This window comes from Lathamus discolor, chromosome 2 (assembly GCF_037157495.1).
Source record: "Lathamus discolor isolate bLatDis1 chromosome 2, bLatDis1.hap1, whole genome shotgun sequence".
NCBI lineage: Eukaryota > Metazoa > Chordata > Aves > Psittaciformes > Psittacidae > Lathamus > Lathamus discolor.
The window spans coordinates 78,536,072-78,560,251 of record NC_088885.1 but is presented as its reverse complement, the minus strand read 5'-3'; the positions used below and the strand labels follow the sequence as shown (position 1 = coordinate 78,560,251).

The 24,180-nt window shown below is 37.2% G+C and overlaps 1 protein-coding gene across 3 annotated transcripts in view; it reads right to left on the bottom strand.

The window, feature by feature from the left end:
• The window catches only part of CDH9 (cadherin 9), a 103,143-nt gene that overhangs the window by 38,822 nt on the left and 40,141 nt on the right, over positions 1–24,180 (bottom strand). The window contains exons 1-2 of one of the 3 annotated variants that reach the window (XM_065667560.1): positions 11,138–11,288; positions 9,007–9,301 (exon numbers count right to left, since the gene is read on the bottom strand). The exons of 1 other annotated variant lie outside the window; for it this stretch is intronic. In XM_065667560.1, the coding sequence (XP_065523632.1) occupies positions 9,007–9,301; positions 11,138–11,164 (322 nt within the window). In that variant the 5' untranslated portion in view covers positions 11,165–11,288. Of the gene's footprint in view, positions 1–9,006; positions 9,302–11,137; positions 11,289–24,180 lie in introns of those variants that run through there. One more of the 3 variants, XM_065667559.1, reaches the window with a different exon arrangement.

Sequence of the window (24,180 nt, the reverse complement as noted above, 5' to 3'; positions counted from 1 at the left end):
TAGGGGCTCAGTTCCTACAGGACAGAAATATGGGAATCAATTATATCTTCCTCTGTTTACAGCAAGTGCTAGCTACCTTTATTTGCCAACAACACTTCTACAAAATCCTGATTTCTTTTTTTTTTTTACTATCATCAAGGGTAAACGGTTACTCACTGGGGGTGAATAGAAAAGTCTGGTTTAAGACTTGTGGTGTCTTCTACTCTCCCGCCCCTCCCTCCCCCCGGGGAAAAAAAAAATTAAAAAAAATGGCAAGAAAGAATGTGAGAAGTCCAGTTTAGAAAATATGAGATTTGTAGCTGAAGAAAAATTAGTATTTCAAGTGAATTTTTAACTGAGGTTAGGTACTTGCTGGGTGAAAGAGTCTCTCCTGCTGTTACTTGCTATACTTTGCATACTCCTGTCACTACCCTAACCCTAACCCCAGCTCTGGAATCTAACCTCATATGATCTGACCTAGGGAACAAAAATAGTGAAAAAAAGAATATTGACTAGTACACAATAAATTTTTTTTTTCTAATTATTTAGGCCCTTAAACTTTTCTCTTTGGGGTTTAGAGGGGAGGTGGATAAGGCATTTGACAGCACAACTAGGAGCAGAGGTGTCAAAAGAAGATTGTCGCTCCTTTTGGCTGCAACATGAAGTCTGCTTATCTGAAATGTTAAAAAACTTCTGTAAAGCTTAAATTTGTGAATTATTTAAATTCTTCAGAAGCACTGGTTTGAATCTTGCTAAGGGTTAATTTTTGCCCCTCATTTTTCTGAACACGCAGTCTCAATTTTTTTTAAGTGTGAGGTTAATATATTCTACATAAACTTGAAGGAAACTATGGTATTTCTGATGATGTATGAGAAGTTTCCCGAATTTTATAACTATTACTTCTTTATTAAAGTATTCTCTTTGCCTTCACAGATATGTAAACATAATATATGCATACTAGCTTTATGTGATTGCTTGTATTATATTTTTTAAGTTATTTTCCTCTGTCAGTAACAAGGAATATTTTAGTATCACTAACATTTAAAATTATTTATAAAGATAAAAATTAACAATGCTCTGAAGGAGAAAAAATAATATGCAAATAAATGTTTACTTTTGATTCCATATGTTATGTTTAGATGTTGAATAGAGCTATACAATTATAATAATATCAAAATGTTATTGTTAAAAATCAGTTATATTGTTTGTTTGGATCCTAAAAGGAAAATACTGCTTTTCATTTGGATCAGAATGCACGATTATTTGTTTCTTGATTATCTCATAATTATTTGGGAGTGTTGTAAACTCACAGATTTTCCTCTGAGGATGATTTTATTTTGTTTCTTGAAGAGCCCAAATATGATGCCTTTTTATATACATAACTATAAAAATGATAGAATAATTTGAGAGAAAAAAAAATTTGATCTAGTCTGTTGCATTGGTTGTCTTATTTTGGTTTGGTTTTTAAACTGGAAATACAAAATTTTAAAGTGCCCATTCATACTCTTCTGAAGAAGTTTTGCCTCATGCCAAACAAATATTTTATAAAGCATTTCATATACTTTTCTAATAAAAATGTAACAAGCCTATTGTAAATAAAAATGCTATGCATTATTCTATCAGAATGCATATTGAAAACTGGCAAAACCCTAAAATACTCCAAATTTCTTGGAAAAAACAGTTTTATATTTTAAACTGTTAAACAAAGAGATCTTTGCCTTTTTTACATTGATGGTTTATTTTAAGAAACTATCATGAGACATTGAATTCTTATTTTATATTTTCATCTTTTTGTTGTAAGGGATTTTTTTTCCATTATAAAAAATTTGGATAAAAATAGTTAACTATAAATTTAAAATACTAAAAATATTGCATTTTAAAAAAGAGAACCATATGCAGATTCTGACAGTTATAGAAATCTTGAAATTCTTTAATTAGGATGGCAAATTGAAATAGAATTGTTTAGAAGTATTCTAGCTACAGAATTTCTGCTATCATGCTTAATTTGACTAAAAGGAATTCTGATACTGCATTTTAATCACAGAATGTAAAATAGGAATTTGTGGATAAAATATTTATTTGAAATAAATCTTTCTCTTAAAGCTAATTCAAAATTTAATTTTAAAAAAGAGTATATGTTAGCATCTATCAATCTGAAATTGTGCAAGTCAGAAAGTAGTTTTCCTAAGCTTTGCTTTCATGGCGAAGTCAAGACAGTCACTCAGCTGCTTTTTTTTTTTTTTTTTTTTTTTCTTATAAACATCAGAAAGCAGGGAAAACATGCAGGAAGAAAATATAATTATTTCCTGCTGAAATATGGAAGATGAGAGCTGTCTCCATTTAGCCTTTTTACACACATCTGTAGATTAATGCTTACTGACATAAGCAAATTCAAAAATAGAAAATATCATAGTTACTGTATTTGGTTCAATTTTCTGACTTCCTTCCTTCGCTTCTTTGTTTCCTTTCCTTTCCTTTTCTTTCCTTTCCTGTCCTTTCCTTTCCTTTCCTTTCCTTTCCTTTCTTTCCTTTCCTTTCCTTTCCTTTCTTTCCTTTCCTTTCCTTTCCTTTCTTTCTTTCCTTCCCTTTCCTTTCCTTCTTCCTTTCTCTTTCCTTTCCTTTCCTTTCCTTTCCTTTCCTTTCCTTTCCTTTCCTTTCCTTCCTTTCCTTTCCTTTCCTTCCTTTCCTTTCCTTTCCTTTCCTTTCCTTTCCTTTCCTTTCCTTTCCTTTCCTTCTTCCTTTCCTTTCCTTTCCTTTCCTTTCCTTTCCTTTCCTTTCCTTTCCTTTCCTTTCCTTTCCTTTCCTTTCCTTTCCTTTCCTTTCCTTTCCTTTCCTTTCCTTTCCTTTCCTTTCCTTTCCTTTCCTTTCCTTTCCTTTCCTTTCCTTTCCTTTCCTTTCCTTTCCTTTCCTTTCCTTTCCTTTCCCTTCCTTCCCTTCCTTCCTTCCTTCCTCCTCCTCCCTCCCTCCCTTCCTTCCTTCCTTCCTTCCTTCCTTCCTTCCTTCCTTCCTTCTTTCCTTCCTTCCTTCCTTCCTTCCTTCTTCTTTCCTCCTTCCTTCCTTCCTTCCTCCCTCCCTCCCTCCCCTCCCTCCCTCACCTCCCTTTCTTTTCTTTTTTTTAATTTACCGTACATTATATAAATCTTGTCGTGAAGAAATTCTGACCCAGGAGGTGGCCTTTGGTTAGATCCATAAATCTAGAAAGTAGCCGTTACGGAAGGAGTGCTAAATTAGACATTATCCTTTATCATAATAGAATCAATTTAAGGATTAAAAATATATTGTGAAATACTCCTCATCTGCATGCTAAAGATATTTAATGAGAAAAAAATAATAAGTCTTGTTCATTAAAATTAGAAAAGCAAGTATAGGAAAACGTAATAATATTGAACCAGGTGTCAAAGCGATGGAACTACAAAGGACATCTCATTGCTAACTTCCTTTTTTAAAATTTTCTTAATAACTTGATTTATATCTTGGGAAAAGTTGTTTTCATAATGATGCATAGGGTTAGTTTTTATTTAATTTTATGTTGGTCTTTTTTTAGCCATCTTCTTTCACTTTGAAAAAATTATTTTATTGTAGCTTTTATTCATGTAAGCCTTGAAGATTAAATGAGTACATTTTAAGTATGAACAAGGCTGTACTTTTCCTTCTACATGAAAAGGAAATGAAAAGATTTTTCTCAAGATGCATAATATGTATGTAGCTTATCTGGTTTCTTCCTATAGTATTGCTAAAATATAACTAAATCAGAATAGGCGATGTTTCAAGTCTACCAGTTCTTCAGTGTGGACAAGATTATATTTTACAGCTTTGGCATTCAATCAGGTTAAAATGTTGAAAGTCTATTGCTCCTTTACTTTCTATATTATGTTTTGATTAACCTTTATGGGTCTGTCTAGCATATTCTCTTTTTTTTTTTTTTTTTTTTACAGAATTATCTTTTATTGAATCAATTTATCTTTTCTTATGTAAATCTCAAGATTCTTCCAGTCAACTCTAGCACTCTTTAAAAATATAGCTACTGCAGTTATTATCTTCCAATTCTTTGGTATAGGAGCTGATTTTAATGACAAATTCCATTTCACTGTGTTTCAGAATCTCTTTTTTTTTTTCTTTTTTTTTTTAAGTTAATAGCACTGTGAACATTTAGCATGATCATTTCCATAAAAGCTATGTATCTGAAGTGGCACTGCAGTCATCTCACTTCAGTGGTTTTGATTGCTCCCCATACTAACTTTGCTACAAAGCATTTTAGGTGTACCCAGAGATATGACCAGCTCTTATTCACGCAAAGCAAAGCTAACTGGTGTATAGCTTGAAGGCTGCAGTATAAATATTATAAGATTGGATATGCACAAGCTAGTGCACAAATAAGCATTCATATTTCCCCCTGGGCTTGGATAGGTTGTGATGAAAATCCCTGTTACACTTTCACTTTTCTTATTGTCAAAGTCATTAAACATGAATGAAGTTTGCATATTGGTATTGAAAATTACACATTCTGTCAGTGGTGTTGACTTATTATTTTCCCTGGTGTGCTCTAGATCTAGTTATTCCAAGAAACATTTAGTAACACAGTGAGAAATATTTAGTATGATATGTCATTTGAATAGCAGATACACGCACTGCTGGAAAGATTGCTAGTGGTGATACCTCTTCAATTTCTCAATCTTAGTGACATTTCCCTGAACTTTCATAAATATCTGCTGTCATATTTGTTGAACTTGGCAAGCATATTATAATAGCTATCGATGGGTCCGGATGGAATGCACCCACGGGTGCTGAGGGAGCTGGCGGAGGTCATTGCTAGGCCACTTTCCATCATCTTTGGTAAGTCGTGGGAAACGGGCGAGGTGCCTGAGGATTGGCGGATGGCAAAGGTCACACCAATCTATAAGAAGGGCAAGAAGGAGGACCCGGGTAATTATAGACCGGTCAGCCTTACCTCCATCCCTGGAAAGGTGATGGAACAACTTATTCTTGACTCCATCACTAGGCATATCAAGGATGAGGGGGTCATTAAGAACAGCCAACATGGTTTTATGAGGGGGAAGTCATGTATGACCAACCTTATAGCCTTCTATGAGGAAGTGACTAGGTGGAGGGATGATGGTAGAGCGGTAGATGTAGTTTTTCTTGATTTCAGTAAGGCATTTGATACTGTCTCCCACAGCATCCTCATAGATAAGCTAAGGAAGTGTGGGCTTGACGATCAAGTAGTGAGGTGGATCGAGAACTGGTTGAAAGGAAGAAGGCAGAGAGTTGTGGTCAATGGCGCAGAATCTAGCTGGAGGTCTGTGACTAGTGGAGTCCCTCAGGGGTCGGTGCTGGGACCGGTGCTGTTTAATATTTTCATCAATGACCTGGATGAGGGAACTGAGTGCACCCTCAGCAAGTTTGCTGATGACACAAAACTGGGAGGAGTGGCTGACACACCAGAGGACTGTGCTGCCATTCAGCGAGACCTGGACAGGCTGGAGAGTTGGGCGGGGAGAAACTTGATGAAATTTAACAAGGGCAAGTGTAGAGTCTTGCATCTGGGGAAGAACAACCCCATGTACCAGTACAGGTTGGGGGTTGACCTGCTGGAAAGTAGTGAAGGGGAAAGGGACCTGGGGGTCCTGGTGGATAGGAGGATGACCATGAGCCAGCAATGTGCTCTTGTGGCCAAGAAGGCAAATGGCATCTTAGGGTGCATTAGAAAGGGAGTGGTTAGTAGGTCAAGAGAGGTTCTCCTCCCCCTCTACTCAGCCTTGGTGAGGCCGCATCTGGAATATTGTGTCCAGTTCTGGGCCCCTCAATTCAAGAAGGACAGGGAATTGCTTGAAGGAGTCCAGCGCAGAGCCACAAAGATGATTAAGGGAGTGGAACATCTCCCTTATGAGGAGAGGCTGAGGGAGCTGGGTCTCTTTAGCTTGGAGAAGAGGAGACTGAGGGGTGACCTCATCAATGTTTACAAATATGTAAAGGGTAGGTGTCAGGATGATGGAGCTAGGCTTTTTTCAGTGATATCCAGTGATAGGACAAGGGGCAATGGGTGTAAACTGGAGCATAGGAAGTTCCACGTTAACATCAGGAAGAACTTCTTTACTGTAAGAGTGACAGAGCACTGGAACAGGTTGCCCAGGGGGGTTGTGGAGTCTCCTACACTGGAGATATTCAAGGCCCGCCTGGACAAGTTCCTGTGTGATGTACTGTAGGTTACCCTGCTCTTGCAGGGGGGTTGGACTAGATGATCTTTTTAGGTCCCTTCCAACCCTTGGGATTCTGTGATTCTGTGAAGTGAAAGATGGGAAGAAACTGAGATTTTCCCCCAAAATTTTTGACCTGCTCATTTTTCATTTTATGTAGTCCTAGTAAAGATGACCAAACTTCTCCAGTGATTCTTGTTTTTGTTTCATTATTCTTGTTTTGTTCCATTTGTTATAGACAAACACATAGAATTAAGGAGCCCTTAATTTTTTTATTCTGAAGTTTTCTGGTTTTCTGGATTGCACTTTTGGACCTCAGGTTTCCTTTCCTTTCCTTTCCTTTCCTTTCCTTTCCTTTCCTTTCCTTTCCTTTCCTTTCCTTTCCTTTCCTTTCCTTTCCTTTCCTTTCCTTTCTTTCCTTTCCTTTCCTTTCCTTTCCTTTCCTTTCCTTTCCTTTCCTTTCCTTTCCTTTCCTTTCCTTTCCTTTCCTTTCCTTTCCTTTCCCTTCCCTTCCCTTCCCCGTTCCTTTTCCCCCTTCCCTTTCCTTTCCCTTTCCTTTCCCTTCCCTTCCCTTTCCCTTCCCTTTCCTTTCCTTCCCTTCCCTTCCCTTCCCTTCCCTTCCCTTCCCTTCCCTTCCCTTCCCTTCCCTTCCCTTCCCTTCCCCCGCTCCCTCCCTTCCCCCGCTCCCTCCCTCCCTCCATCCCTCCCTCCCTCCCTCCTTCCCTCCCTCCCTCCCTTCCTTCCTTCCTTCCTTCCTTCCTTCCTTCCTTCCTTCCTTCCTTCCTTCCTTCCTTCCTTCCTTCCTTCCTTCCTTCCTTCCTTCCTTCCTTCCTTCCTTCCTTCTTCTTCTTCTTTTTTCTTTCATTTAATTTTCAGTATATTTTCTGTCCTTTTCTTTCAGACGCACTTACTTTCACAGCAGCAATAACCCTAATATATATTGCTTAATCAATAATTTCACAATTTGTTCTTCCTTCATGACTTTACACAATCCTCTAACCTGAAATTCTATTTAAAATTCAACAATCCAGAGACAACTAGAAGATTTGGCCATGTTTCAAATGCTAAAAATTGCCATTCCAGTGTAACTTTCATATCCCCAAATGCAAATGTCAACTAAACAGAGCAAAGAGTAACTCAGATCCTTTTTATGTCTCCAAATTGAAATCTAAGGCACATCTGTTACTGTTAAAATCATTTAATTCCCCAAATTGTCACCTTTACTTGGATCTTTTATGGACACTTTCTCATCTTAAAGTGCATGATGGTACTTATTCTATCATCATCCTCATCAAACATAGACATTTCATAGAGTTACAAATTCATAGCCATTGCCAAAGCACTGGATCTTATTCTCTTGTCTGTTATTCCTGCTTCTCCATTGATTCTGATGAAGTTGAGCTGTGATATGGTTAAGCATGGACATCATGCTTTTTATCCTATCTATTCCTATAGAGTTCCCTCCTTACAAATATATTTCAAATTAAATATGACAGGTGCGCTGCCAACATTTTTCCTTCACAGATTATCAGCAAAGTAAATTCTGAATGGAAAGGATTGTTCTATTTTCCTGGTATCTTTAAAAGAGCCATTCTTGGACTCTTTGCATTATACGCATTATTATAGGTATTCCATTCTCATGATTGTAAAAGAGAGTTATAAAATAGATTCCTGTTCCATTATACTTCTGTTACTGATTTCAGAGATAATTATTAGCTTCTGGAAATTATTTTGCAAAGATACATGTTAGTCACAAATGTTGATTGATATTTTATTGTGTCTGTTAGCAATACCATCATACAGGGCTGATTTTGTGTACCATTACAGTAATTCATGATAGATAAATAACTCTGAGAATTTTTCTGTCAGTTGTTTCCCACAGCCTATGTATTTTATGTTTATTCATCAGAGACACTGTCTCCTCTATAAAACAACAGAGCATTTAGGTAACCATGATAACTGCTGATGAATGTGTGCTGGTGAATATTATCTATCACTTTATATTATTTAAAAAAAAACTCAGAGATTTTTTTCCTTTGATGATATATTTCTCACCTATCTTTTACTGTAATTCCACATTTTTACTTTTCATTGTGACTTCTGTGAATAGCTGTAAGTTTTTATCCATGAAAAAAACATTTTTATAAGCAAAAATAGTTATTTCTTTGGGGAAGGTGTTCATGATTGTTATCTTAAAAAAATCCAGAAAAGTCCCTATAAAAAACAAAAAAAGAAAAACAAAACAAAAAACCCAAACCACCAGCAACTATTGATATTGCTACCAAAGAGAAAAAAATAACTGAATAACATCCAAACAGACATAAAAAGCTAACAGCAACAAAAAAAAAAAACAAACAAACAAGGGATTTTTTGCATTTTCAGGAGATATTTTTGCAACATTTTTTAGACCTTAATTGATTTACATACTTACACGTTTAAAGTTGTTTTTGTCCTAAGGTACAGAGAGGTTTGTTAAATTAAACAGTACAAATACAAATAGGATATATTTTATGCAAGTTATATTCACAGCTGTGGTAAAACTATGTAGTAACTTATAAGACAACCATATATGCTACATTCCTTGATGGTTCTGGTGGGTTAAAAGGGTAAAGAATAGCCTATAGTGTGGAAAAAGAATGAAAAAGTAGGTGAAGATGAAACATACAAGCAGAATCAATAATTTATGATACATTAATGGCAACAAAAATAGTTCCATGGATATTCACAGAATTACGTGCCTCAAATATGACGTGCCTCAAATAATAAATTACTTAAAATTTCCAAATCAACTCAAAGACATTGGTATTTTACATAACGATAACTTTTTACCTACCAACTCTAGACATCTCTGGAATACTGGCGGTGTATATGTCCTTGGTGAATTTTGGTTCATTGTCATTGATATCATGGATTTTAATGATAAATTCAGACTCTGGTTCCACTTGTCTTCCAGTTTTTCTGTCTATGGCCTTGGCACGTAGCACATATAGGGACTTTTCTTCTCTGTCCAATTTCTTTGCAGCATGAATATCTCCTGTATTTTCATCTATAATGAACAGACTGCCAGCCCCATCTCCTGTTAATATGTATTTTAAATTCCCATCTCCTTTATCTTGGTCAGTGTGTAGCTTCAGGGAGGTAGAAAAGAAGAATTCTATAAATATACGTATTGTTATTACGAGCAAAATCATTCAGCATATATGAATAAGTCTGTAAAATCTTGACTATAATCGGGGTCAGTAGTGGTTATCTTATATTTCACTGTCAGAAAAATTACAAATCTGAGAATAAGTCATACACAAAAAAATAGCTCTAAACAAACTCACAAGGGCAAAGGGGGATGTCGAAGATACTGTACTAGTACTTAAAATTACCCGTTCAAAACAAAAAAATGTATTTCTTTGAGTAGTCTTTCCAGAAACTACCAGAAGTCTCCTTTTTAAAGATGACAGGTGGTGCAAAATTCCCAGTTTCTGTTTGCAAAATAACATTTGTCTTCCCATTTATTGATTGATGATAAGACAACAAGTTTAACAGCATAGAAGAAATGGGGTTTAAGGACTATACCTTCTGATCTTCCCAAAATTGCCAATAAATGTTCTCATATAAGAAACTTGTGTTTCTAGTTGTTCGGGGTTTTTTGGTGGGTTTTTTGTTGGGTTTTTTTTGGGTTGTTTTTTTTTTTTTTTTGTACCTCAAGGAACATCTTTCTTCAGTTAATTACTTCCTTCTTTCTAGTCCTCTTCATGCAGGAGAAATAATTTTCAAGAACACTAGGTGGTAAATTTTCAAAGCATTGAGTGGGGTTTAACAGTCTTTTTCCTACTACACTTTATAAGAGTTCAAAACTCTCTGTGAACTTACAGGTACTGATTATCTTGCCATGTATGACATTTTAAAAAAAGTACCTAAAACCAAGGCCAAAGTAAGCCATTGAAGTTGACCCAAGTACTAGAAATTCTCACATAATACTCTTTCTTTGGAAGTCTATTCCTCTAATTTCATTTACAAGGAGCCCACTTCCTTTTTATTTGCAGCATGTTTTACTCAGATATATGCTTTATGCTTACAGTCATACCTGGCTACAGACTGGTGATCTGGGTGTTTTTTAAATGTGGACAAAAGGAAGGCTGTCTCAGCTTTTTAATTGCTTTTTTAGTTTTTCTGCGTAGAAAAATGTAATATGCCATCCATTTGAGAAAGTATTGTTCAGTATCAGTAAAAGTATTACTCTAGATAGTCACTAGAGCCAGGTAAGCTATATTTTATGCCTCTCTGTCCCTTGTTTCATTGCTTCTCTATTCCTAACAGTATTTGTCTCCAAGTTTTATAGCAGACCCATTACATCTCTTCATTACTACCCCTGTATGAAGGGTGATGATGGTCAACTTTGTTAAATTTCTTCACTTAGATTTTTTTTCTTATATTTTTTCTTCTAGTTTAACCTTTTAGCCTAACATTAGTCACCAAATGTGATATGTTATGCATTGCTAACTCTTCTAGAGAGAAGACTGAACAAAATGACTATCCAAACAGTTTTAGCACTTAATGTATAAGGAGTATATCTGTAATATGTATCTGAGTATATCTGTAATGTGTATCTGTGAAAATTGTTAAGGATTGCATATAGTGGGTTGAAAGAATGACATACAACATGCACACAGGCTAAAAAAAAAAGTCCCCATCAACCTGGCAATTCTACAGGTAATACAGAGAAAATAAATATTGTACGGGTATCTTAACAAAGAAGGTGGAGCATTATATCGTAAATATGCAAAGTTCATTAAAAATATTTTTTCTTATTTTCATATTTGATTCTTATAAAAAAACGAGTTGACTGATTCATATCTTAAGTACAAAATGCAGCATATTTCTTTTGGTCAGATGATTCTGTCTTGTGCCACACTGCACGATTTCCTGTCCCTAAGAAACTGCACATTCATTCTTGTTGAGATATTCCTTACCTTGTGGCATAAATATAGCTTTCTCATTTTTTCTTGAGGTAGAAGCTTTTTAAAATATGGCAAATGAGGATCTGATGTCAGGACTGAAGGATAGCACTTGCACCTAATTTTCTCATGAAGACAGGCTCACTTCTTTTTGAGTCTTTAAAAAGTCCAAGTACCAGTTACGATGCCCTGTGTTGTTACATGCCTCCTTAACATCCTCAGCTAGCCTGTGGGAGCAGCCATATCAAAAGCTGTGTCTGGGAACTTGGTGAGGGATCAGTCCTATAGATGAGGAGATTTTTATATTGTTTATCTTGATTTAGAGCAGAAACCAAACTTCTTAGTTTAAACAGGGATATATTATATATGTGGAATTTTATCAGAAATATTAAGTACATAATATGCATTTTATCAGAAAATATAACTGGAATGTTATTTTACTATAATATTACTTGGAAGTGTGGTAATAATGCAGTTCATATTTGAAGACCTGCTAAACACTTTTTCAGGACAATTCTGCTACCCTAAAGAGTTTTTCAGAGACTATAAACTGATTAAAAGTTAGCACTTTGCATACCAAGATTGCAAATTTTGCTATTTAGTTTTTTTAGTTCCTTCAGACTCTTTCTAGACTTGAAGAGCTGGTCATCTGCTGAGAAGAGGTCCTGTATAATAAAAGAAGACAGATGCAGATGAGTAACAGAGATCCAGGCTCTGAATGTAAATACTGTTAGCTTGCCAACCTCACTTTGCTCATATGAACAATTCCGCTGGTAGTCCAAGGTCAGCAACTTCTTAAAATGGCGTGAAGATGAGCAAGCAGTAGGACCAGTGATCTTTTCTGTACTAACAAGTAGTTCTGGGGAAAAAATTTGCATTTGTCCATTGCTAGTCCCTTACCCTGCTTCTCAACTATACATAGGACCTCAGAGAATAGTTTTAGTTTATCTATCTGTCTGCATAATCTATCTAAAAAGATGTCAAGTAGCTCATACCGTGATGGGTATTTTAAGCTTCCTACTGATCTCTTATTTCAACCAAATGACAAACAGAATTTTCAAACATGGTAAATTTGGTATAGAACATGATTTCCTAGCAATGAAGATTTCCACCTCCTATTGCTAAATTACTGTAGGTAAGCTCATCTGAAGTACACTTGCAAACTATCGCTTATTCTACGTGTTCTAATTCCTGTTCTAATTCCTATATACATTTTGTTTTCCATGTCACAGTTGAGGAATATTCTTTAATCCATGAAGTAATTTTACAATATCATAGTTTGGGAAAAAAAAAAAAAAAAAGGACCATATTCATAATGAATAACAAATAAATGAAACAAAACATTGTCCAGCACCTTACAAAACAGTAACTGTGTAAAAGAGAACAATCGTATCATTGTCTCACTATGCTAGACTCATATAATTACAAAATATACTTTTAATTTATGAGACAGAATAACTCCACATAAGATTCTAGATGGTTATGCAAAATAACTAGAGGGACATAAACATTTTTAAAAAGGATACTGTAATTTAATTTTGACCAATCTATATTGTGTTTCTTTATGACTGGTAAACTTCTAGAAACTGCTCAAATATTTTTAACTTATAACATGAAATATGGCTTGAGCTTTTCAAATTTTAATTGTTCTACAGAAAACCTACAGCAAATCACACACAAAAATATGCATAATAAGTTTACAAAATATCATGCCCTCTATTCACTAAAACCAAGGAACAAGAACAATTTTTTAAATCCTATTTGCAGTTAAAGAGTTTTATATGTAAAATGGTTCATGATTTTTTTTGTTTTAATTAGCAAACTGTTTATATCTGTGAAGAAGGCTCAGATATTCACATTGGAAAAATAGTATCCATCCATTCGATTTGAAGTAGTTTTTGCTGTAGTTTTCCTCTATACTCTGCTGAGTCGGCAGCTCTGGGAGGTCCACCATTTATTATCAGCAGAAAGTAATTCCTGTTGAAATATTTTGTTTTCTTTTACTCTGCATGATCATTTTCCTCTATTTGGGGTGGGGTATATTAGAAAGTAAAACCTATATATGGGTGGAAAAATTAACTTGTCAAACATGTCCTTTGTCATATCATAAATTGTTCATTCTGCAATTTCTTTGAAGAGCTGCCAGGTCAGTTAAAGAAAGTAAACAAACAAACCAACCCCCAAGTCAGATAATACGTTATTAGATTTCTCAGTATAGAATCACAGAATCACAAGGGTTGGAAGGGACCTCAAAAGATCATCTAGTCCAACCCCCCTACAAGAGCAGGGTAACCTACAGTACATCACACAGGAACTTGTCCAGGCGGGCCTTGAATATCTCCAGTGTAGGAGACTCCACAACCCCCCTGGGCAACCTGTTCCAGTGCTCTGTCACTCTTACAGTAAAGAAGTTCTTCCTGATGTTAACGTGGAACTTCCTATGCTGAGTTTACACCCATTGCCCCTTGTCCTATCACTGGATATCACTGAAAAAAGCCTAGCTCCATCATCCTGACACCTACCCTTTACATATTTGTAAACATTGATGAGATCACCCCTCAGTCTCCTCTTCTCCAAGCTAAAGAGACCCAGCTCCCTCAGCCTCTCCTCATAAGGGAGATGTTCCACTCCCTTAATCATCTTTGTGGCTCTGCGCTGGACTCCTTCAAGCAATTCCCTGTCCTTCTTGAACAGAGGGGCCCAGAACTGGACGCAATATTCCAGATGCGGCCTCACCAAGGCTGAGTAGAGGGGGAGGAGAACCTCTCTTGACCTACTAACCACTCCCTTTCTAATGCACCCTAAGATGCCATTGGCCTTCTTGGCCACAAGAGCACATTGCTGGCTCATGGTCATCCTCCTATCCACCAGGACCCCCAGGTCCCTTTCCCCTTCGCTACTTTCCAGCAGGTCAACCCCCAACCTGTACTGGTACATGGGGTTGTTCTTCCCCAGATGCAAGACTCTACACTTGCCCTTGTTGAATTTCATCAAGTTTCTCCCCGCCCAACTCTCCAGCCTGTCCAGGTCTCGCTGAATGGCAGCACAGCCTTCTGGTGTGTCAGCCACTTTTCCCAGTTTTGTGTCATCAGCGAACTTGCTGAGGGTGCACTCAGTTCCCTCATCCAGGTCATTGATGAAAATATTAAACAGCACCGGTCCCAGCACCGACCCCTGAGGGACTCCACTAGTCACAGACCTCCAGCTAGATTCTGCGCCATTGACCACAACTCTCTGCCTTCTTCCTTTCAACCAGTTCTCGATCCACCTCACTACTTGATCGTCAAGCCCACACTTCTTTAGCTTATCTATGAGGATGCTGTGGGAGACAGTATCAAATGCCTTACTGAAATCAAGAAAAACTACATCTACTGCTCTACCATCATCCCTCCACCTAGTCACTTCCTCATAGAAGGCTATAAGGTTGGTCATACATGACTTCCCCCTCATAAAACCATATTGGCTGTTCTTAATGACCCCCTCATCCTTGATATGCCTAGTGATGGAGTCACGAATAAGTTGTTCCATCACCTTTCCAGGGATGGAGGTAAGGCTGACCGGTCTATAATTACCCGGGTCCTTCTTCTTGCCCTTCTTATAGACTGGTGTGACCTTTGCCATCCGCCAATCCTCAGGCACCTCGCCCGTTTCCCATGACTTACCAAAGATGATGGAGAGTGGCCTAGCAATGACCTCCACCAGCTCCGTCAGCACCCGTGGGTGCATTCCATCCGGACCCATCGATTTACAGATGTCCAGTTTGCATAGCTGATCCCTAACCCAATCCTCATCTACCAAAGCAAACTCCTCCTTTGTCCTGACTCCTTCTGGGGCTATAGAAATCCAGGGCCCTCGGGGAGAGTCTGCAGGAGTAAAGACAGAGGCAAAGAAGGCATTCAGCACCTCTGCCTTCTTTATATCCTCTGTCTCCAGGGCACCCACTTCGTTCAGCAGTGGGCCTATATTGCCTCTTGTGTTAGTTTTATTTGCTATGTATTTGAAGAAGCCCTTTCTATTGTCTTTAACCTGACTAGCAAGATTGAGTTCCAAGGAGGCCTTAGCTGTCCTAATTGCCTCCCTACATCCTCTAACAACTGTCCTATATTCCTCGCAAGCAGCCAGCCCCTCCTTACATAATCCATAGATTCTCCTTTTCCACTTGAGTTTGCCCAGCAGCTCCTTGTTTAACCATGCCGGTCTCCTAGATCCCTTACTTGGTTTCCTACTCATTGGGACGCTCCGATCTTGAGCTTGGAAGAAGCGGTCCTTGAATGCTAACCAACTATCTTGAGCCCCTTTACCGCCTAGTACACTTTCCCATGAGACTTCCCTTAGCAGTTGACTGAAGAGGCCAAAGTTGGCCCTTCGGAAATCCAGAACTGTGGCTTTGCTAGGTATTCTATTCCTCCCACACAGGATCCTAAACTCCACCATCTCATGGTCACTGCAGCCAAGGCTGCCATTGACCGTCACCACTTCAACCAAACCCTCCTTGTTGGCGAGTACTAAATCTAGCAGCGCTGCTCTCCTAGTTGGTACGTCCACCATTTGCATTAAGAAATTATCATCAATGCACTCGAGGAACCTCCTAGACTGTGAATGATTGGCTGTGTGAGTCTTCCAGCAAATATCGGGGTAGTTAAAGTCCCCCACGACGACTAAGGCATATAGTCGCGAGGCTACTTCCAGTTGCCTGTAGAAAGCCTCATCAACTCCTTCGTCCTGATCAGGAGGTCTGTAATAGACCCCCACAACTGTATCACCCGTGCCAGTCTGCCCCTTAATTCGTACCCACAGACATTCCACTTGCTCCTCATCCGACGCTCTCTCACATAACGAGCAACTCCACCACCTCGCTTCGCTGACCTATCTTTCCTAAAAAGGACATAGCCATCCATGACCACATTCCAGTCATGTGAACTGTCCCACCATGTCTCTGTAATTGCCACTAGATCATAACCTTTAGCCTGCACACAGACTTCTAACTCCTCCTGTTTATTCCCCATGCTGCGTGCATTGGTGTACAGGCATTTCAGGGAGCCAGTCCTAGTACCCTTTTTCCCCTGCGGGACAGGGTCTAAAAAGCTATCCTTTCCCACAAGTGAAACAAGAGATTGATAGTCCTCCTTAGCCCGCCATCCTTCAATCCCTAGCATGTTCCTCTTAGGCTTGTCCCCAACAGGCCCAGTTAAATCCCCTCCCCCCTTCATAACTAGTTTAAAGCCCTGTCAATAAGCCCTGCTAACTCCTGCCCCAAAACCCTTTTTCTTCTCTGGGACTGGTGTATCCCGCCTGTCACCAGCAAACCAGGTGTCCCATACAGCAGCCCGTGACTGAAAAACCCAAACCCCTGCCTTTGGCACCAGTCACGTAGCCATACATTAACCTGCAGAGTCTTCTTATATATCCCTTCACCCTCGCTTGCAACAGGTATGGAGGCAAACACCACTTGCGCTCCAGACCCTTTAACCAGCCGTCCCAGGGCCCTGAAGTCTCTCTTCATTGCCCTTACGTTCCTCGTAATAATTTCGTCACTGCCAACCTGAAAAACCAGCAGCGGATAGTAGTCAGACGGCTGCACCAGTTCAGAGAGTTTCTTTTTAACATCTCTAATCCGAGCCCCAGGCAGGCAGCAGACCTCCCTGTGGGGTGGATCCGGTCGACAACATATAATAGTATATAATGACTACATCATTAACAAATGCCATTCCAATTCCATTCAAAATCGAGCATCAATTCAACAGAAACACATTGGAATGAAGACAGAAGATATACTGATGAGCATCTTGATTTATTAGTATTCTTTTGCACACATTTCTTTTTCTGTAGTCTTTTGTGTGGCTGGTTAAACATGTTCTCAACGTGGCTTTTCCTGAGGACCACCATAGACAAAGACATTGGTAATGGTTTTGGGAGTAACAACTAGCTATTTCTGTCACAATGTACATCTTTTAAATATGTGCATACTTATAAATGCTCTTTCAATCTTTTTTTTCTTTATTTATGTAGGAAAAGTGTGCATCTCAAATTAGTTTGTCTATCCAGTTCTGTGAAACTGAATTTTTATGTGATGTGATAATTGAGATCTTGTTCTCAAAAGAAGTCTTGACATAAATTTACATGGGTCCCTGTTAGTGTAATTTCCAATAAGTAAATGAGTAAGCAAACAACAGATTGTCTCAGCGTTATGTAGCATAACCATATTTCGTCTAAATTAAGTACCTTGCTCCTTTAGCTTACAATTCACCCTCATGTAACACTCAGTATTTATCAGCAAACGGGCAGTTACAACACATGACTCCCAGGTTTCAGAAAGTATTTTATTTGAATATGCATCCTTACTATGTCCAAGGCTAATCCATAACTTCTCTCAAAACTGCTATTATGATACACAATAGAGAAGATGATTGCAGCATTCTTTGAAAGGAAAAGATATCTCCTAGATAATCAACTTTAGGAATTGTTACGGGGTGGCCAAAAAAAGCAAAGAAGAAATAGAGAAAAATGTCACCTTAGAATAGAGTTCCTTATATGTTTAAAAGCACTTGGCTGTTTCTTATTAATTCAATTATAATTTATTAAATTTCCTGTAAACCATGAAGCTGATCTGGTTCTCAGCTCTTTGTAATAGACAGCAACTTTTTTGAAGTTAGGCACACATATAATCAGTGGAAAAGGGGAGAATCAATGGAAACAGTTAACAAATTATATAATTATATGAGTGAGTTTTCCCCGTTTATAAGTAAAAAATTGCCAGACCATTTAGATTTCAGTTCATTTGCAATTTATTTCTGTACAACTATTGCAGAAGAAAAGGGGAAAAGTGAGCAAGATGAACTACTTATGACTGTTGAGATTGTTATGAATAAATACAGTGAAAAATTTGTTTGGTTTCCTAAATTCAGAAAAGAGGTATGTTCTCTTTTGTGGAGAAGGATGAGGGGAAATGAAAGATGAAGACACATCAAGGAGAAGGTAAATCCAAGTTTACACTGTGGTAGGTACTGTAATAAAAAACTTACAACTTTGATGGTTTACAGTGTGCCTCTGTATCGTGGTATAGAAAAAGGGCTAATCCACAGATTTCTTACCTCAACTGCTTCCAACCACAGTGCTGTCTCCAACAGATGAATCCTCATGTCCCACAGTCTTCTGTCTCAGACCATGTTTTCCTGTAAATGCCCTCTAGAAATAGTGAACAATGTTCTTTCCTTACTTTTTAAGTGAACTTAGGGAGTTATCATGGTCAAAGAACTCTTTTTTTTTTTTTTTTTAGAGTCACTAAATTGTTACATCTGCATTTTTAGTGGGAGATGAAGACCATGCTTATTTCAAAGTTGTTGTAGCGAAACTACTATTAGAACACAAGAGAACCTCTTCAAGGGTATGTCAAGGGCATAGAACGGCATGGAGCTGCAATCACACCTAGAATGCAGGTGCACATGGCAGGTACAAATGGTGCCTCTTTAAATACAGAGTTTTAAAGTCAGAAATTCTTTGGGTTTTGTTTTTGTTTTTCTTCAGATGTGCAACAAACTTAGATTGATATCTGACCTGGAGGCCAAGTAAATTCGTGAGCATCCCCATGCCCAGGCCCAAATTCCAGAAACCTGGGTTTTCATGTTTACTTTCTTTCGACTGTTGTGTGTAAGTAGAAGTTCTTGAGCAAAAGTCCTACATATTACATTAGAAAATTTTAATGTCCTTACATAAATTTTTAATTCAACCTGTATCATATCATATCATATCATATCATATCATATCATATCATATCATATCATATCATATCATATCACATCATATCATATCATATCATATCATATCATATCAATCATATCTACAATAATCTAAAGGGTTCAGTTCCTTTTTCATATTATAGTTGAGTAAAGAAATTTCTAAGGAGTCTATTGCAGTTTTCTCTATTATTTCTTTCTGCCTTCACCAGTAAAGTTAGATTGCATCTCTATTTACACAAAAAATTTAAAATGGTAAGTTTGTATATAGTTATATATCTATTCTAGATGCTTGGAACAGTCGCTGACTGCATGCTTTTTGTTAGTTTTGGCTGGATAGGATTTTGTTTCAGTGTTTATAATTCAAAGGTCTTTCCCAAAGAAAGAGGACATTAGAGTTCGGTTGCTGGGGTTTTTTTGTCTTCCAGTTACTGGAGCTAAAACAATAAAAATGTGAACTGTAAATGGTGCCAGTTATTTTGGATCAAGACTCTTTTTTTTGCTCTCCTGTGAAAATGAAAGCTGAACCAAGAGTTACGTTGGTATTGTCTTTTTATAATAAAAGTTTTTCTATTTCAAGTTTTGTTAAACCATAATGCAGCTATCTGAGCACATCTCTGTTCTTTCATATTTGATCTGTAATTTATGCTTCAGAAGGAAAACATTCCCTCTTTCCTCCAAAACACTGTATATTTGAATTTGTAGCTCCTGGTACAGCTAAGGTGCTTTCCCACATGCCAGGCTAACTTTCGTGGCATTGCTTGCTTTATGACTTAAGCCAAAAACCTAAAGCCATGCATAGCTTCAGATTGGAAACCTTTTCCATAAAATTAATACAATGAAGTGTTATATTAATAGTTTGTCAGTTAGAAAATGTTGAGTTTTGGTTGTAATATAGCCAGACATAATGACTATGGAAAATGTATGCCAAAACTATAATAGACTGTACCTGGCTTAAAAAATCAACTTGGTTAAATGTTGTTAACTGATTTAGCATGATTCTTTCAAATATGCTTATGTCTTCTTGAATGTGAAAACAATAAGCATAAATAGTAAGCAATGGCAAAGAACAGGGAAACATACACTATTCAGGTGTGTCCAAAGTGACCTTTTCTGAAACAAAAGGGGAAAAAGAAAACTTTTGTATTTTAGGATTGCTCAAACACCTTTTAATCACATTTTCTAGCTAAACCTCCTGGACTGAGGGAGGAAAAATGCAAAATACAAGAAAACACAAGCACATGTTTATGTTACTTTTGCAAAGCCATGTGCCTATTTACATCTAATTTCTATTCATATATGGTGATTGTACTGTGCTACTTATTCTGAAGCTGTGGCACAGAAAACAAGATTGACTTTTCCAAATCTGCCCAGGACGTATTAAAGCACAAATTGATCTGACCCCAGGAAATGACCGTAATTATCACTTTAAGCTTACTCGAAGTAAAGAAGGTTATGCATAGAGAGGTGGGAAAGAAGGTTGTAATTGTGAAGGACAGTGGATGAGTATTACCTAAACCAAAACAAATTAATTCATCCCAAAAATGCAAGAAGTGTACTTGAAATAAGAGCTTTTAGCTACCCAAGCAACCCCAAAATCTTGCAGAAAATACGTTGAATGGTAGTGACAGGTAGGATATCAACCAATGCCCCCAATATATGATTTCAGAAGTTTGAGATTTACAGCAGCTAGGATACAACAACAATGGCAGCCAATATTCTCCTTCATTAACATTTTAAATAATTAAAAACTCAAAAGATATCAATAACTGCAGTAGTGCTTCAGTGTGGATTGCAGTATCTGCATCTGCACTGCTTTTATTTCCTACTTTTATGTGTTTAATCAAAAGTTTTATGCATGTGTTAAATGGCAATTTATTTACCTGACTTGAATTCGTGACATCAGCACAAACTTCTTAATTAAATAACCAAACTCTGTGTGTGTTGGTAACCTAAGTGACTGTATATTAAACAAGGCAAATGACATTTACATTTCTTATCTTCTGTTTTGCAGCATCTGGTCCTTGTGTTCAGCTGTCTATTGTTACAAATTCTCTAGAGAATGTTATTGTGAAAAACACTGCTGACATCAGCTGCAGGTGTTGATTTTGACTTAGTAGGTAAGGGTAAATCTGGTTTTCATTCAGGAAGGGTTCAACAGAATTCTCAGTAGTCTTTTGGTTCTGCTGATATAAACACAATATAGGGAAATGAATTCCACATAATTCTCCCCATTGCTATGGGGGTGTACTGGAAACCAGAGATGTTTTCTCAAGTGCCTCCTCTCCCTGCACACCTTCAACATCTCCTGTCCCCTGTTTACTAGTTTGTAGTTAAATGCAGAACAGTAGTAGAATTCTTACTTCTGCACAAAAAATTTGATTTCATAGCACATCTAATTTATTTGTTTGTTGTCCTCCCTTTATTCTCCAAATCAACAGCTGGGTTGCAGGTTTCCAGCCTGATGAAAACAGCCAAACTGTTTTTTTTATGTTTTGCTGTACCCTGTCATTTGGATGTTCTATAACACTGGAACTGGTTTCTGGAAGGGACAATTGTCATCAATTATGTTTACAGGTCAGAAATTATCATATTGCAAAATTAAGCACTGTCACTTTAATCAAACTCTGGAACAGGTGGCAAATCCATCATTATTTTAAACGTTTCACAATAAGAAAGGGTATTTTTCTCTCACCAAAATCTTCTGACTGAAATCTCTTTCTGTATGCTGTATCTCTTGCTGTTTCAGAGGCACTCAAAATGCAGTGTTGCTCCAAAAGATAGTCACAGAGACAGGCAGAAATAAAAGCAGCAAGAGTTCATCATATGGATGGATTATGTCTTACCCTCCACACAACTAATTGGTCTGGACTCAGCTTTACATTAATAAGCATATGAGAAATACTCTAGTAGGAGAGATCAATGGTTTGTATAGGCAAGTGCTATCTCAGAGATAATAGGAGATACTGGTTTGAGAGAGCATGCAAGTCTGGCCACTGTAATTTTTGCTTCTTTTACACTTCCCTTCCCCCCAGACCCAGCATCTACAACTGTCACATTAGAATAGGGATGTTAGAGAGACTGGGGAGGGGGCCGGGGACTAGGATACGGGGAACATGGATGGAGGGTCTGGTTTTATTTTCTTTTTTAAATCTAATGTCTTTGTACCTGTTTAGTTACCCATTGCCCTAACTTTGGACATGTATTGCATTGACTGAAGTTACACTGAACTGTTTCCAGCTGTGGGTCATTCACAATGGTCTGAAGAATACATCAATAAAAGTAGTATTTTACTCCTTTTAATCACAATTTTATGTGTATATATTCATGTAGGTATGTATACTCGTAAACATATTTCTACAGATTAAGATTGAATGTTTTTCAGGAAGTCCTAAGCAGTTAAACAATATTTTCTTTCCAGTAATATTAAAAAAAATTTAAGCTATTTACTATCCTTAAAACATATTTATTTTTACACGAATGGATCTCAAACCTAAGAAGTAATGATTCTGAGTTCCATGTGCATTGATTCACAATGATCTCGACCACAAAGATTCAAATCATCATTTTAAAAGATGTATTTTTCTGAAGATCCTGCTTTGCAATCTGATAAACTAAGCAAGCACTGTACAGACCTCACAAGAAGAAATCTGTTAATTCCTCAATACTCATTTCAGAATTTGGTTGTTAAATGGTAACTTTTTAAATCCCTTAAATGTTTATCTAAATCTAAACTTCCAAATGGACAGTAGTTGAAGGTAGGTGAAGTCATTGTTTGATTTGAAGTGTCACTAAGGTCCTTTGATACTGCGTATTTAGGCCATGGCTGTAATAATTATCAAAACAACATAATGACTTTCCTGGCACAACAGAATCTTTTTAAGTGTAATGCCATTTAGAGGGAGCCTGAGATGGGCTTCACATTCTGCATAAACCACAGGCTGATTGCACCTGTCTGATTAAGCACAAAGACTGCCTCAGAGGAGAGCAAGGATAAGGCTGCCTGGGGCTTCAGATGAAAACTCCAAGATAGAGAAGTAGTGCTTAGAATAGCCAAAGCATATGCTGCAAACCAATTATAAAGCCCTGAAGACCAAGAGTGTTGCTTCATTGAGGGTATGTTTAACTCAATAGCTGAATCTGCAAGTTGATCAGATTAAGTCAGATTAATAAGGAGACATTAGACAATGTGGGAATTACTTAAGAGAGATATTATTTTTTTTTTTTTTCTGAGATCAAATATCAATGAAAAAGAAGCCCAGAAGGAAGTGCATAAAGAATGAGTTAAGCTAATGTTAGTTTAACAACATAGGTAGTCAAAGAATTTGCTTCTGGTGAATGCAGATAGAGATCTGAATGTATCAATGATAATTTTGTATTAATTTTATGATAGAAAGGAGATTTTGGGGAGAAATGGAGTCTTCAATGTTGACTGTCTGCATCTTGTACTGAAATAGATTTTTGTCTAAGGAATTACTCTGTACTTTGGAAAAGCACACAGTATACAAAGTAAAACTTATTGTCTGTCTAATTATGATTTCATCTGGAGTAAAATGCTGTCCATGGTCTTGTTGACCATTTGGAGATGGTTTATGATAGAACTTCAGGTTTTGCTAATATTCAAAATAAGGGATTTCTTCAAATGGCTTTCACTCTTGATGTGTGCTGTTCTTTCTGCTTGATTTTTTTTTTTTTTTTTTATAGATAAACCTTGCAATTATGTTCTCCCTGTGCAGTGGCTATTCAGTTCTTCACCTAGCTGTTGTCATTGACTAGCTCTGTGAACTCAGACTACTGTTTCAGCAACTCTGCTGCAGTTTTCTCCTCAGAATAACAGATACTATGTCACTGCCTGTCTCATTTAATATAAAATAATTTGATATATTTTATCATATTGTTTGTTTACCTTCATATTGAAGGTGTCCCTTCCTGTGGCAGGGGTGTTGGAACAAGATGATCTTTAAGGTGCCTTACAAAAGAAATCCTTCAGTGATTCTCTGATTTTGTTAAATGGTCCTTAGTAAAGTATTAGAATTACTATTAATAATCATAGTATCATCATTATAAAGTTTTATTAATCTTTTTCTCTTTTACCCTTGAGATCAACATATTTTCTTTACCCTGAAACAATGCTATATACATATATATATGCACAGACAAGAATACATATACATATTCAAATATTTTTTTAGACGTACGAAATAATTTTGAACTGTGGAGGTTTCTGCTGTTGTTTTTTTTTTTTGGGGGGGGGTGTCGTATTTTGTTTTTTTTTCTTTTACACACTTTTAAGTTCGATCAGATTTAGCCACCTGAATTATAAAG